The 15,806-nt window shown below is 41.8% G+C and overlaps 1 protein-coding gene across 2 annotated transcripts in view; it reads right to left on the reverse strand.

The window, feature by feature from the left end:
• The window catches only part of mon2 (MON2 homolog, regulator of endosome-to-Golgi trafficking), a 35,200-nt gene extending 19,404 nt beyond the window's left edge, over positions 1 to 15,796 (reverse strand). For both annotated transcript variants that reach the window (XM_022206520.2, XM_022206518.2), the window contains exons 1-12: positions 15,325 to 15,796; positions 9,136 to 9,199; positions 7,969 to 8,096; positions 4,888 to 5,019; positions 4,297 to 4,426; positions 3,988 to 4,085; positions 3,468 to 3,593; positions 3,121 to 3,315; positions 2,578 to 2,702; positions 1,703 to 1,842; positions 1,247 to 1,400; positions 342 to 532 (exon numbers count right to left, since the gene is read on the reverse strand). In XM_022206520.2, the coding sequence (XP_022062212.2) occupies positions 342 to 532; positions 1,247 to 1,400; positions 1,703 to 1,842; positions 2,578 to 2,702; positions 3,121 to 3,315; positions 3,468 to 3,593; positions 3,988 to 4,085; positions 4,297 to 4,426; positions 4,888 to 5,019; positions 7,969 to 8,096; positions 9,136 to 9,199; positions 15,325 to 15,432 (1,591 nt within the window). In that variant the 5' untranslated portion in view covers positions 15,433 to 15,796. The remainder of the gene's footprint in view (positions 1 to 341; positions 533 to 1,246; positions 1,401 to 1,702; positions 1,843 to 2,577; positions 2,703 to 3,120; positions 3,316 to 3,467; positions 3,594 to 3,987; positions 4,086 to 4,296; positions 4,427 to 4,887; positions 5,020 to 7,968; positions 8,097 to 9,135; positions 9,200 to 15,324) is intronic.
• Positions 15,797 to 15,806: the final 10 nt, after the last annotated feature.

Here is a 15,806-nt window from a genome sequence, read left to right on the forward strand (position 1 = left end):
GATATCTTATCAACTGCCTTTGTAACAAATTCTTAAAATTGTAAAGAGACTTTATGGACACCCTGTATGTTGTCTGAAAATGTAAAGATCTGCTTGTATAATCCCGACCACCAGGGGTCACAGAAGTGCTACCACCCAGGATTCTAACTGGTTTGACAATCACGCAGTAAAACACATATTTTATTAATACGTATGTGCAGTTTCCACAAACCCATAAATCCCCCTCAAAAACGCTGCTTTTCAACTTGCTGCACCTGTTCAAACAACACCTCTACTTCTCTGTATATATTTAATTTGACTGTTTTCTTCCTCCTCAGAACTTTCCCTCTGATCGCTCTCACCAGGCTGTGGCTTCCACTCCTGGTCAGGGTGAGCCTCCCTGAATTCAGCTGCTGCCTCCTCCTCCGTGGCCAATTCTCTTTCAATCATCGAGGTGATGCCCCTCACCAGGTCAAGCAGAGCACTGAAGGCCACCGACATGGCATAGCCCTCTGGGATGGATGGTGGCTCAACCTTGTCCAGCATCTCTAAACTGGGGAGAAAAGAGAAAGAGGAAAAAAGGTGAGTTAAGTGTATGTCTGAGCATGAAGTTTCCCCCTTTACTTTTTGTAAACATTGAATACTGGTCACTTGAATTTAGCTTTTTTGACAATAATTTAAAAAAAAAGACTCATGTCAAAGTGAAATGATGTCTAATATCAGCTAATTAAAATATAAAGAGTAAAATAACTGACTGCATAAGTATTCACTTAACTTGGGTGTATACTTTTTTTTTTGTGCTGAGTCTCATCTCTCTCTAATGCTACACTCCATCCCACCTTTGAAACTACCAGCAAGAAACCTAATTACAGCAAATACACACCATTACTGCCTGAGAGGATAATTTAAACAACACCTCTTTGTTACAGGAAGGCCTCTGGCTAACGTGACTCCCTGTATTTTAAGTCTTACTTCCCTGTGAAATGCCACAGACTAATGACAACAGTGCCTTTGATCTCTGCCTGACTATGTTCCCCTGCGGTTCAGAGAAAAAGTCTTTATCACTGCTTGCAGGATACAGCTTAACAATAATCCTGCAACCTTACGTATATTTATGCTACTTTGCAGCATAGAATAGGTCATTCTACAACTGTTCACCTGTTCTGAGTATGAGACAAGAATTACATATTTGTTACACACTGAAGACAATAAAGAAAGGGAGGCGGAAAGTGGAGCTTTTTGGAGTATAAGCAGTAACCGTTCTTACTATGTCGCCTTGGCGCTGCCCTGAACGCTGACAGTCATTAGAGGGATCCAGGTTCCACGGTATTCAAACGCTGCCTGGGTGGTCAGAGTGCCGCTGACTCCTCCTGTCCCTGGGCCGCCCTGTGCTGCGCCCTGAGCCCCTGAACCTGACCCACCTAGAGAGGAAATAGGACAGGAATGAGGTATGGGAAAAGAGCACAAATCAGAAAGGTGATACAGAATGAGAAAAAGCACTATAAACGACAAAACTATATTGATCACATTTTGAGTTTTCTTGTCAACCAGGATACGTACGTTTAAGAAAAGATCTCTATTCATTTATCTCACAGATCTGGATCTCACATGCATTTGCATATATCTTTCTCACATCTACAGAACTTTTTGTATGGCTTAATGCTCTGTGAAAACAGCTACAGGAATCCTGAACATGATTAATTCTAAAAATCAGTCAACTGACCTGCAGGTGCGCTGACAGCAGCAGCATTGCCCGCATTGGGGACAATGAAGAGAGACTGGATGAAGGATCCCAGGGCGTTAACGATGTCTCTGAACACCTTAGTGGAGTGCTGCTTCATGTCGTACGACTGGCAGAAAGAACTGAGAAAAGGAAAACAACTCTGAACTTTGTGATACCAAATCAGACACAACAATGAACCGACCAAATGAGTGCTGAACTACACTATAAAAACATCATTCTCAGACAGTTCAGACTCTGCTTGGCTCAAGCTCAGGTGTATGCTGTCATGCTCTACTCAGATTTCATCAGACTAAGCTATACTGTCAGACTGTCAGGCTCAACATCCATCAGCTTCACTTTGTCAGTCTCTGCTATACATAGCAGCTGTTAGCTACAGTAACTTAAAATAATTTTGCATGTTAAATATTGGCACGTTAACCTGAAAATATCATCTTGATGTTGCACAACCATAAAGATCTGTCAAATTTCACACCAGTCTAACGAGTTTGCAGACATTTTATCAACAAATACAAACTGTGCTAGTGTCACAGTTAGAAATCTTTTATTCCATTTAAACCAATTTGTAGTCTGTTGATCTGCTCAGCTCAGCCTGTGTTGTTTTGTCTAGCAGCAGATAATTCAATAATTACAAAAATATTTAGCTATCATCACCAGATAAACTGCATTGTTAGACTTCTAATTAAATATTCATTAAGGAGTGATTACCAGCAATATTAGGACCAATTCCTTTTTTTTTGAGCAGTGCAGGTGTACAAGATAAGATATGTAACCAAGACAGGAAAAGCAACATTTTAATGCTCTGAGCCTCTTTACTTGAAAAGCATGCAATTTTTTAAAAGGCTATTTTTACTTACCGTAATAAATGAGGCTGCACACAAAGCCTATGGACTGATTCCACAGCCACTGCTCTCAGCCACTGCGGCTTCTCCCCATCCAAAAACTTCACCAGCAGAGACAAGAAGATCTCACACTCAGTCACCTGCAAAACAAACATACACATATCAGACTGGGGAAAAAAACATTTGGCCAGCTAAACAAAGACAGACTGTCAGGCAAAATCCCTGAATCCCTTCAGGCTTTGAGGAAGCTATTCTAGGGTGCACAATGTGTGGGTTCTTCTTCGCAGACACGGGCAACAAGACAAATTTCCATCTCAAGACTTGAAAGAATGCCGCTAAATGAAAACAGCTGCAAAGCTGAATTACTCAAATGCAGCTAAGCTCATTAAAGTGCCTGGTGCAGAACTAAGACAAAACTACTACGATGCTAATCCAATGCTAATCAGGCCAGATCAATTAAGTGTATCAGCTCTGTGCTTGAGCAAATCCCTCAGACATGAATCATCCATCGGACAGGGGGTTTGGCCAGTTGCCCATCGCTGCAGACTGGTCCCTTACCAATAAGCTGTAAAAGTGCTTGATGAGGACTGAGACCACCCGCAGCAACCTCATGCAGATGGGAAAGTAAGGTTTCTCCACTGGGGCAGGTGAGGCGGCGCTGCTGCTGCCCTGTCGGAACTTGATGTTGGGGGAGAAAAGCTTGATGACAAGGGGACACACTCTTTCCTTCAGCAGGAAACTGAACTCCTGGTGCTGAGCAGAAAACAAAAAAAAGCAAAAGACATCGGGATAAGCTCGAGCATAGACCAAGATTCATTATTCATCGAAGACCATTTTGGATCAGTGCACTAAAGCGCATAACTGTGTCCATAACATCAACCATATCATTTTAAGAACGTGTGTACCTGAAGGAAAACGCCAGGGAAATCATTAAGAACAGACTCCAGCAGCTCCAGTCCAAATGTCCGGGTCATCTCTGTCATCCCCACCAGCCAGTAGGGGGCATCAGCATTCACCAGCTGGCACAAGTCCTGCAGGAAGACACATAACAGAATTCAAAACAATGGACTGTTATGTCCTACACATATTACAGTGGTTGAAACAGTACATTCACAGAGCTCTGCTGGAAAGATAAGCATCGTCACACAAATGTGCAGCGTGGGTAAAAAAACAACATGACACTTAGACACGAGGGACCATTGCATCACTTTGTGCAAATTTGAAAAGCTATCAGTTCCTCCTTACTTTCAACAGAATGCAATGCAATAAGACTGTCAATACCAGCAGTTTTGATTTTTTTTAATCTCTAAATCCCACATGAAGAGATCATGAGCAGTGTTTGCAAACCAGCTTAGATAAAATGTTCCACAGAAGCTGATAAAAGAAGGGCATGAGTGGAGGGTGATCGCCTCCTGGTGGATGTACCTGGAACAGCATGTATGCGTCCTTGGCACTGGGTCTCAGAGTACTAACAGACCTCCGGTTGGTGTTTCCCTGGACAGGAGGAGGCTGCTCCACAATGCCTTGAGGTTAAATACAATGAATACATTACATATTAAAGCAACTAAGTGAGAATACAACAGTCAAATGAGCTAAATCTGTGAGAATTTAACTGTGGCAGTTATCTTTCTTGAATGTATCTGCAAATATTGAACATCCCTGTAATGCCACAGTGAACTTCCCCTCACTATACAGATTGGGCATTTTCTTCAGACAACACCAGTGCCGTCTAACCTTTAAAACGCTCATCCTCCGCCACCATCCTCTCAAACACCACAGTGACGACCTGTCTGACGGTGGCGGCTGCTGTGTTGTTGGTGATGTTGTCCTTGGTGAAGTGGAGGCGGAAACACAGGACAATAGCCTGGGCAAGGAAAAACATGACTATTATATATGTTACAAACTGAATGGAAGTGAGTTTCTGCTTCAGATGAGGTTCGTCTTTATGAGAGGTAAAAAAAAAAAATGCTCCTTCACCTTAATCATTCTAGGTCCAAGTATTTTCATACAGCAAAAGGGTGTCTTTAAAGATTTATTTCTCAATCTATTAACATCCAGTAAGATTTACAAAGAAAATAGTTCACAAAGTTTGACTATGAGGTAAGATGCTGCACACACTGAAGCAAGGATACCACACATCAAAAATGCTGGGTGTAATAAAAGATAAATAATACAGAGAAGATGACTCACTGAGGAAAATGAGCGGCTTATGTTGGTATCTGAAGTGTTGAGTGTGCACATATAGCATAGATACAAGGGTGAAGGACATATGTATATACTGTCCATAAAAAGTCTGTCTGATACATGGTTGTGTCAGCCTTGTACCTTTGAAAGTACTTCATCGTGTACAACTGTGTTGGTCGTTAAGAGGACCAGGACCGTCTGTAGAAGTTTCAGCTCCTCCAAACCGTTTTCCATCAGCTGCCACAACATGTTGATGATGTTCCCCGCCGCCGCCTGTAATGTGCACAAGAACTCTTTAGAGTGAAGCACTGATCCATCCATCCATCCATTCTCTATACACCGCTTTATCCTGTGTCTGTACATCTTCACTGCTGTGATGATGGACACACACTTGTGGCTGAATACGGAAGGCTGTCCCAGAATTACTAACTTGTAACAAAAAAAAAATCAAGTGAGAGTTCAGCCTGAAGTCACTGCCCTCAATCACAGACACGCACACAAACACACACTCGTGGGCCCAGCTGGTGGTGCCCGCTCAGGGGTCACAACATCAGAGTTCAAAAACAACAGATCTAGCTGCCAGTTAATGTTGATGTTGACCGCAAGTGACACTACATGTCCTTTCTTGGGTCAAGCTGTCCACATTAAGACTGCTCTACATGCATCTCCCCCGTGAGCGGTTTTTATTTATACTAACTGACTGGAGTCACAGGTGAACTTTTGACTTCCGTTCCACAATCATTTATATTGTCAATAAATCTATTTAATCTGTCAGTTGTTGTATATGTTTGTTCTATCTAATATTTTTTTGCTTCACATCTACATTCAAGATACTTCAGGATTTAACCCGGAATTTTCTCTTTGTGCAGAGATTTTATTCTACATTGCAGCTAACAGTTCTATAGGGATGCAGGTGGTGTTTGCCTCAAAGTGAACTCAGTTCCTGAATGTCAAAAAATCATTCAGTGACAGCAACCTTGCTTTCTGTCACATTTTACCATCCACAAATGTTTTGTTTTTGCAAAGGTTGACGGCAGGATTCTGAAATGCTGACAGTTTTGTTCTTGGGGTGATTCGCACCATCACATGTCGTTACCGGTGCCATCAGTCAGAGGTAATTCAATGTCTGTTCTGTCCTATTACAGTATTTTTTTTTTCCCCCAAGACATTTAAACAGATTTCTCTCTCCTCTCCCAGGAAACAAAATGACATTTCACTATCGCTGCATTCTGTCTACATGACAAAATATCTCTCAGGGTTCTCTCCAGTGGCACCGCGAGAATCAGAAAGAGGTTTGGCTTTGTGTTTCATGGCCCTCAGCTATAAATGCTGATGTACAGAGTTTACGAGGTGGAGCGTAGCTCGCAAAGAAAAAGAGAGAAATACAACGTGGAGTGGATCTGAAAATGCGTGTTTTGTAGAATATGTGAAGTGCGTCTCCTAGATGTCCTAGATGTTTGTTGGGTCCAAGTGTGATGACAGCCACTCCAAGACAAGGACAAACAACTCTAGGAGACGGTGAAATGAAACAAATACACACTGCAATCTTAAATCGCAAAAGAATCTCCAAAACTTCAGACTTGCTGAGAAAATGGGCCTCACATACCTACAGGAAAGCTACATTTATCATCGGCAGTGTCTTTGAGGCAAAAATGATTCATCATTCTATTATGCGAGGATATACATTTTTTGTTTCTTTCTTATATAAATGTGTCAGCAATGCTAAAATACCGCACTGGGCTCTGGGAAATTGGGATGTGCCTTTTTATAAGACATTTTCTAATATGTTATAGCTCACTGATTATTCAGAAATATCTTTAAATAATAATGTGGATCTGTAAAAACACAGATGTGCTTCATATGGGCCGAAAAGAGACTTGATTAGGATGACACCATGTAGCCTGTCATGACATTTCTAAAAGCACATCCACTCTGGTAGTGTAGAATACGACAGCTCCTCCTCCAAAAGAAGAGGCTTTGAAACTTATTTTGGCATAATGAAACAAATGACTGACATTGAAATGTAGAAAGCCTGGGGTAGCTCAATAAGCCCTTAATATCAGCCTTTTCCTTTTATTAACAAGGCAGTTCTGCAGCTCCAGAATACCAGTTTGGAAGCAGCTCTCATCTCAGGTCTGACACCAGCATGGATGTTAAAAGGGTTCAAAACCACTTCACCCATCACAGAAGCATATATAAAACTACCTTTTCATTTAAGAAGTTATTACAGTCACCAATTTCCTGAGACGGATACCTTATTTCACCTCGTTCTTCAGGTTCGTTTAACTGCCACTGCTCATACAGATCATGTAAAACTGTTCGAGCAGCTTAGTAACACATTTTCTAGGCCAACGGTTTCCTCAAACGCAGAAATGAAATTCTGTAGATGGCTCCATGAATAGGAGTCATGGAAGAGGGGGTTGGTGCCTTTCAGATGTAGCCAGCAGTGACAGGAATGAATTGACCATTCTAATATTTACATTTTCTGATTGGTTATTGATGAGTTGCATTGATCTGAATTTACTACCATGGGGATGTCAGAAGAAAGGTGGCTTAGGTGGCAGGTGAACTTATATTTGTGCATGTGTACACTGAAAGTGGACATAGAACCCTGAGCTCTGTATCAATATATACTTAATTGATGGCTGGCAGCTGAAAATGAACAGTAGCTCACAACCCAGCAGATCTGAAAGGTGCTAAACTTTGGTATGCACCAAAACAATGTTTAATAGATTCTGTCAGCTCAAGCACACAGCCCATCTCAAACTCTATAGAAATGTTCTTTTTTAAACTCCTGTTCTCTAGAAATGTCTTTTCTTAACACCTACAAGGGAATATTGACTTGGCACTCTTGGAAATGACAGTCACCTTGTATCATTTGTAAATTGCAATGACACATGGTGAGGAATCCAGATGAGAGCAAAGACGTCTTACTGAGCTCTTAACCAAACAACTCACTAAAAAGAAGACCTCAATTATTTTTTACAACACAAACAAAATGAAAAACATGCATCAAGGACAGCCTAAAAGCAAAATATATTGGCGATCACACTACTGCTTTTAATGAATTGGTGCAATATTGTTAATGTATTTTTGTCTAATTCGCTTCACATTACGCCCTACTTTAAGGTGTAGACATCTAAATTCTGAACATAGGTTCTCATATAGTGTCAGTACGTAGGCAGCAGCATTTTAAATGCCCAGTCAGCTCATGGTGCTCACCTCAGACACCACCTCATGGGACATGAGTCTTTGGATGGCAGCCAGACACAGCTGAGTGATCTTTGGCTCTTTGGTGCCACAGCCCATCAGAAAAGGCTGCACAACCTCTGAGCTGTTCTCCTTCAGTGCTGGAGGAAAAGAACACAGATAAAGACTAAACATCTCTGTAGATTTTCTTTTGATATGTCCACAGACGCAACTTGCAAAGCGAAACACATTTCAGGATGTAATGGAAGACGCCGCCATGCGATTTACTTATTCACATTTAAACTAAATGAATTAATGAATAAAATGCCTTAAAATCAATGCAAAATATTAGAAATAAAGTTGCGAAACACAACATAACATTTTCAGATTCATTTTACAGCCATGTAACATATATTTTCTTGTGTTGCGTAACCGGCTCACAATGAACCGCTGAGTTGCATCCGTCTACCCATATCAGCTTCGCCATGGTTATGGTGTCTCTCCAGTGATTTACACCTGATTAACAGGTTTCGCCATTCAGCCTTTTGATAACAACTCGCTAAGCTCTGTAACAACTAGCAAATCCAGTACAGAAACAAAGACAAATGGCCCTGTCAGCAGTGACTTGGTGTACAGTTTACAGTCACAGAAGGGCAGCTGGATGTAGACAGTCATCAGTGGAACTTGGAAAATGTCAACAATGTGTCAACTCGGCAAATGCTACCAAAAGCTGGACTTGTTTGTTTAGACAGCACTGAAAATATTCTCAATTCGAGTGTCGGGACCATATTAATATATATTCCTCATTCGTCCTTCAACCAATACGGCACGATGATTTCTATTGTGGAATCCAAAGCTGTTGGCACATCTCGCCATGGGCTGACTGCACACACAAAACAGCACAATAACAGCAAAATACAGCGGGCAATATCATTCTGCCGTCTGCTTATGCAGTCATGTATTTCAGAGGACAGTGGACATTAATCAGCAGCGACATAGTGATAACGTCAATGTGAATACAACAGCAAAAAAGATTAAGTATTGTCAGTAGTCGCGTTAACTGGAAATACACTAACGTAATCATGCTAAAGCTAAACACCTCAAATGAGATTGTAAACAAACTAATCTCCAATCATTTTCAAATTGGAGAGAGCAAATCGCACCTCTCAGCTGTGGTGAACCAGCGCCCTTATCACTCACCTGCCAGTATGTCTGTATTCCTGGCTGCAATGGTCTTAATCTTCACGATGCCAGACTCTGCGGCCTGGAGGAAAAGAGAGGGGGGGGGGGGGGGGGGGGGGGTTGACATTTAGGTTACTGTTTGATGCAACATATCAAAAAGTGCTGATTACTACTGCTGGTGGTATACACAGTTTCTTGTAAAGATGGCCACAGGGGAGAAACGGGAAGGCATGGCTGCAGAGAAACAGGAGGGCTGGTAAATGTGCGAAGAATGGGCTTCAGCTAGAGAGCGATGTGCTAGGAGAAAGCGATTTCCCCAGTGAGGTGTCTTGCAGTGCTGAGATGCTAAGAAATGGAAAATGGGGAAGGAGGACTGTCAGAGAGAGAGAAGGAGCAAGAATAGGGGGTGACATGTCGACAGACTTCATGCAAGCTGTTCTGCGTTGCCTGTGCGAAGAACACATTTTAGCAGTCAAAACTGAGGCTGTTCTTATCTCCCTACGACAACCGCAAGCCACAACAAGCCTGTCCAGATCGTCTCGGTTTCTCGCCAACCTCTGCTCCTTCATTCCCCCAGTATTCCTCCCCATCACTACTCCCCTTACAGGTTCTACTCTCCCTTCATCAGATCTCCTTTTCTCCCCATCATTATCATAAGAAAACACCACTTTTAGCCCCGTACATAACCTGTCTAAATGATACAATGTACCATTTTTCTTTTTTTTTTTGATTGCGTGAAAGGCGCAGTCAGTTCGTGTTATATTCTGGAAAAATCACAGCATCTGACAGTAGCAGCAGAACCAGCATTCTCAAGTGAGCAGCCAATGGGCCTACATTACCTTGATGCATTTTTTATGGAGTGACAACATGGTCTGACTACATCCTGAGTCTGAATGTGTTACAAATGACTGGAGCTTTGACTCCCTTCTCAAGAGCTGCATCATCCCAAAGCGTCTGCAGAGAAATAAAGGATGACCCCAAATTCTAAACACCTTTTAATTAAGTGACCATCTCTGGTGAAAAAAGCAACACAACTTTCAACTAACAAATTCTCTAAGTGCAAGATATCTAATCATGTATTTATAACTGAGGATCAGACACACTTCTAACCATGCAAATGCCCGGTACATTAAAGCAGCTGTCAGACTTCACCGACAACATGACCGTATCACTTTAACATACCACTGGAACGGCCACAAGGTCGAGCCACTGTGGAGGTCAGCAATTAATAACCTGCCAAACCGCCGGTAACCGAGCAACCACAGGTTAGTGGGTTGGGCTTTTCATACAAACTGAACTGCCTATTAGCCTGCAGCTCCTTAAAAAGTTAATCTCTTTCAATGCTAGCCTCCCTCTTCTCCTTTGTTCCTCACACAGAGCTGTCGGTTGGTCTGTACAGGGCATTGAGAAGAGTATTTTCAGTCCTGAATAACTGCAGCCCTCCTGTTGCTACTTCTGATATTCCCGGCGGCAGAGCCCATAATATTCTGGAGCTATAAGTGAAAAGGCAAGAGTCAGAACTGCAATGTCTAGTACGCCCAATATCAGTCAATCATGTAAGTAATATAAGTCAAATACACCCACTTTGGCCTGGAGAGTTTCTGGTTGGAATCATTAGCTATTAAATAGATCAGTCAATTGACAGAACACTAATTCAATACTACAAATCTGACACTATTTTGCCAGCATGTCAACATATGACTCGTTGCTAATTAAATGTTTACTCAACTTTAAAGTGTTGGTCAGATAAAACAATGTATTTACAAGCATAACTTCTGGCTGGACAAGTTATTAATTTAAATAATTGTGAGGACATTTGCTTCTGGTTTTCATATATTTTTGCACCTTTGAAACAGTGATGCTCTACAAGCAATTTTATACCACAACACATCTGCAACACGTATACCAGCTGACAATCCAGTTGACTAAGATGACTCACTCTGAAAAAATTCTTCAGCCTGTGGCACAAGGGCAGCGAGAAAGACCGCAATTCTTTCTTTAATCGCAAAGATATGAGAAGTGTTTCAAGTCCCATTCAAACACTGCAGTTATGATGACAGAATTCTCTGTACCTATCAAAAGGCCAGGCTTTGCCACTGCACAGATGTATGTCTAAAAGCAGAAATGAAATTGATTGCATGGCTGAGCTGAAGGACGACTAAATGTATCTGCAAGGATTGTTGACCCTGATGATGATAAAAAAAAGTGATAACTTTAAGTTATGATTTAACAGGATAAAAATCCTCTGTAAAGTGTTGAGGCTGAGGATAATGAGATGCATAAAAGCTCCTTGAAAAATAATTTAAAAAGCCTCATCTATCTACTGCAACTTCTGAAAATTCTGTTTTCCTCGTCGTAAAAATCTGTGACTCAGTCAAGAAGAAGCAGCAAACCAATAAATGCCTCTAATTAGGAGCAGATTGTTTGTGTTTCCTTTGTTCAGCCTCCAGCAGAACCATGTGCTCCATCTTCAAACCCATTACAAGGAATGCTCCCAAATGAAAAATGTCAGTGCTTTTGCACAAAACCGTGGAACTCTCCACAGAGAAAATCTCCCATCGGGGGATTCACATGGCAAACTGAAAAGTGTGAAATCTCTCTGTCCATGTAAACACACATTTCCACCTACTTCAAAGAATGTGCTGTTTAAGCTTCCAGGTTCCTGAGAGCTATTACTTCTCTTTGAAATGTGTCAGCATTATGAAGTCACCACCGCCATGTGGAAGGAAATACCACCGGCCCGATGATGTCATTATCTACACAGAGCAGTCGCGGGGTTATTTTTTGAAAGAAATCTTTCATCAGTCTTTCAAAAGAGTAAGAGTTTCTGGAGTTTCGTCTGTATTGTGAAGTAGTCATAGATCTTAAATGCTGCTCTGCTGAACTATAAAGTTTCTAAACCTTGTCATTTTAACTACAATAGAAGGGTGATTATTTTTATTTTGGTAGCATTCAAGCAGCATCTTGACAAAACTCATTAGTTATTGCGTGATGGCTACAAAATACTTACCATAATCATCATGAAAGACTCTTGAGATGTGTTAACGATGGTCGCAAACATAACTGTTTCTCAGTTTTTGACCAAAATAAATCATAGGAATTGAATTTAAATTTATAAGTTTGCTAATTACAGACCCAAAATATAGTCATAACAAAATCAATTTCAGTGCATTTACTCTAAAAAGACACACATTTGCCACCTTAATCATTGGTTACCTTATAGTAACCATCTACATCATTTTAATATCAAGTCCCAAAAAGCGTTACCAAAAAAGACAGGAATAACGGTGGGAGGCAGATGCACTACACATCAGAAAAAAGTCACAACACCCAGTAGAAAGTAACACTAAATACTGGGTTCTGGGATACAAGAAACGTCAGTGCCAAGAAAAACCAAGAAAAGATCAGGAAGCCTTCAATACTTTCACTTCTTCTCAAGAGCTGTGTTTGTGTGGAGACCCTCAAAGCGGAACTGACCACGTCCACGAACCAGCTCATGTCATTGAAAAGCAACATTAGTGAAGCTCATCACAGACTGACTTCCTTAGAAACACGCTGTGAGAGTCTCCAAACTCAGCAGTTTTCTGGAACTGACTTTGCATGTTGCGAAAAAAAAACGGCTTATTCAGTCAGAATTCCAATGTCGCCAAATCATTCCGGCTTGTTGCTGTTACCGTGTGTCTGTGTGCAGCCTTCATGACCTGTCTAGCAAATGAGTCGAGCTAAGCTATCCATACAAAGGTTGCCTTTCATTAATCTGCAGGTTTTCCCTCACCCAAGCAGGCACATTGAACTGTGAGCTACATACAGGACCTGACTCATGTACAGAGAGCAGACGGCTGGCTGGCTGATGCTTCTTTTTCACCAAGGCAAAAGCAAAGCCCTGTGGTTTCACTGATGGCAACTCAATGGAAGACGGGTTCTGAGTGTGATGTTATGATCCAAAAAAAAAAAATCAATGCCATTCTTCTTGGCCGCTCTTAACCCTGAGAAACCACTGGCTGTGGTGCAATGTCACTGTGGGAGATGAATTGAGAAATGGAAGAGGAGTAACTGGTGGGACGATTGGCTGGGAAAAGAGGCCAGAGCTTTTTCACTCTTCTTTTGCAAGAGGCATACAGCAATTTAGCATTTAGTTTTGTTAATGCACCTAAAAACATGATTCGCTTAAAAAAATATGCAACTAAATAATAAAAACGTGCAGAAAATGTAGGTAAGGCAAATAAAAATGCATTTTTTTTCATATGACATAAAGGAGCTCTGTTAAATAAATCTAAATTGTTAATAGTCTACATTGATGGGCTGAAACAGCCAAACAATTCATTTAAATTCAAACAGTGACCACCAGCATTCAGCTTATTTGTTGCACAATAACATCTCCGCAAATATACCCATGACAGTCTGGAATGGAAAGGTTATTCCAATCACAACACCATCCATCAGAGCGTAAGTGAGCTCAGGTTGTGTGGGCAACATCAAAGAGGATCTCTGCACGGCTCTGATCCCTGAGGGAAGGATGCTGGTCAGGACCAGAAAACCTAGGTGATAATAAATCAATATTTGAAGCAGATGCTTCATAAGGCCCACAGGCGTGGGCCAGCAAGCAGTCTAAGATGTGATATCAGCTGTAAGCTTTTTTTAATCTGTCATTTTGAATCATTCAGCACTGAAGTCAAGGGACTGAATCTGTAGTGAGAGGAACACAAAGGAACTGGAAGCACTTGCTGAGCTTTTTCTCTTTTTCATTTTAACACTGCTTTTATCCAAAGTGAGACCTGAGGTAAAAAAACAAAAAAAAAACAAGCTGGTCTTGCCTGATATATATGGCCCAGCTGAGCTGAGTTTCTGCTGTCACAAAAGCCCCACATGCAGTAGAGCATTTCATCTAATGACCTGTGTGACCACTGTTACATATGCAAGCAAACAGTGGACTTGCCATACCTGGGAATTACAGGGAGTTAAGGCCGACTGAGACGGTGTCAGCTGAATTAGATAACTTTGGCAAACACTCGCTGTTCTCTGTGTGCATTTCCGTGACAAGTAAAATAATGGAATATAATATATACCCACACAGTCAGGAAATGCAATGCAATCAAACCATAACAACAAAGAGTGAATAGGGGCTATGTTTGTACAGTAATACCAGCCTTACACTTCAATTATGTTCATTATATTATAAGAAAATAATTGCATTACAGATGTAGATGAACTGTGACCCAGCTCCATGGGCTGTTGAACACTGAGCAAGTAAAAAAAAGAGAGCAGTGTCTGGGGTGAAGTGGAGTGATGAAAGCTGGGATGCCTGTCTTCTAAGTGTGAATCTGGAAATACACACACTTCTGTAATAAGCCCCGTGAATGCACCTCCTTGTACTATTCAGCTCTCCAAGTAAGTCATTAAGTCATCAGAAATGTCACCCAGGCTGGAACACAACAAAGTCAGTCAGCAGGCACTAACAGCACAGCAAGTCATTTCAAGGAATAAAAACAAAACGCTTGTATGAAATCGCTCTTGGCTCCGTCAATACTGGCGAGCCTGTTGTGAAGCCAACTTGCAAGGTCAGATCCCAGACAGATCTGTGGGGGTCTTCTATGATTAAAGTCCTCAAGTGAAACACACATTTTCTTTGTGAACTGATGAAGCTGAACTAATAGCTAAACTATCACTGAATCCATTGTGACCTGAAGGCAGACATTAAACAAACTCGTTTACATTTTAAATGAAGCTTCAAGCTAATTTTGAATGTTGGTTCAGCCACATGTGAAAATAAATATATTCTCACTTAAACTATGGTACAGCCACTGAACGCATCTCAGAAGTAACTTGATGCCAGTCCAAACAGGTAGCTAAATATGCGCTATTATGTAAATACAAACCTGAGTCAAATGAATTCACTTGGCTGCTTTCCATTATTAGAATGCCTCAGTTTTACACAACTAACCAAAACGTGTCACAAAAGCATTGGTCATTCCTATATATAACCGCCTATGAGGTATGAAGGCCCAGCAGCTGACACAACTTTTAATTCAGTGGTACAGTAAGAGGACCAGTCAGTGTCCACAGCAGACAGCAGAGGCCCAGCTCTCGGTGGGGAAACAACCGAGTGTGTAAAAGCGACATTAGTAGCGACATAAAAGCAGATTCACAGATGGGACGAGCAGCTGAACACCGAGGCAGCGGCTCGGTGCAGCTAACTAGCCGGCTAACCTCTTTGACTGGAGGGAATTTCTTCTTGCACTCCATAGACAGAGACCGCAGGTCCGTCTGCATGTTCTCCAGCAATTTCTTCACCGCTTCGGGACTGCTCGTCGACATCTTTGACGGCGTCTTCGACAGAAATCTCACGAAACTTCAAACGTTAAGGAATGCAGGAGCGCAGTCGACCCCCACCCATCCACCGGCGGGGATATAATCCGTCGCTACTTTATTCGCCTCCCTTGGAGAAAATAAAAACGCCGTGGTCCATTGACACGGTATCCCACTTGTGTGCTTCGAGCGGCCGTGCAGCAGAGCAGCGATGACACCGGCATACGGTCTCCCTCCTCAAAGCCCATTGACGTTAGCTTCACGGAGCAGCATCGTTAGCCGGAATATCTGCTTCTCTCGGCTTCTCACTTGGCGAAGAAATTTGCTAAATTGAGCAGTCTGCCATCAGCGGCCGTGTCAGCTCCACTTTCCTTCCCACAATG

The sequence above is a fragment of the Acanthochromis polyacanthus genome, chromosome 8, assembly GCF_021347895.1.
Source record: "Acanthochromis polyacanthus isolate Apoly-LR-REF ecotype Palm Island chromosome 8, KAUST_Apoly_ChrSc, whole genome shotgun sequence".
Lineage (NCBI taxonomy): Eukaryota > Metazoa > Chordata > Actinopteri > Pomacentridae > Acanthochromis > Acanthochromis polyacanthus.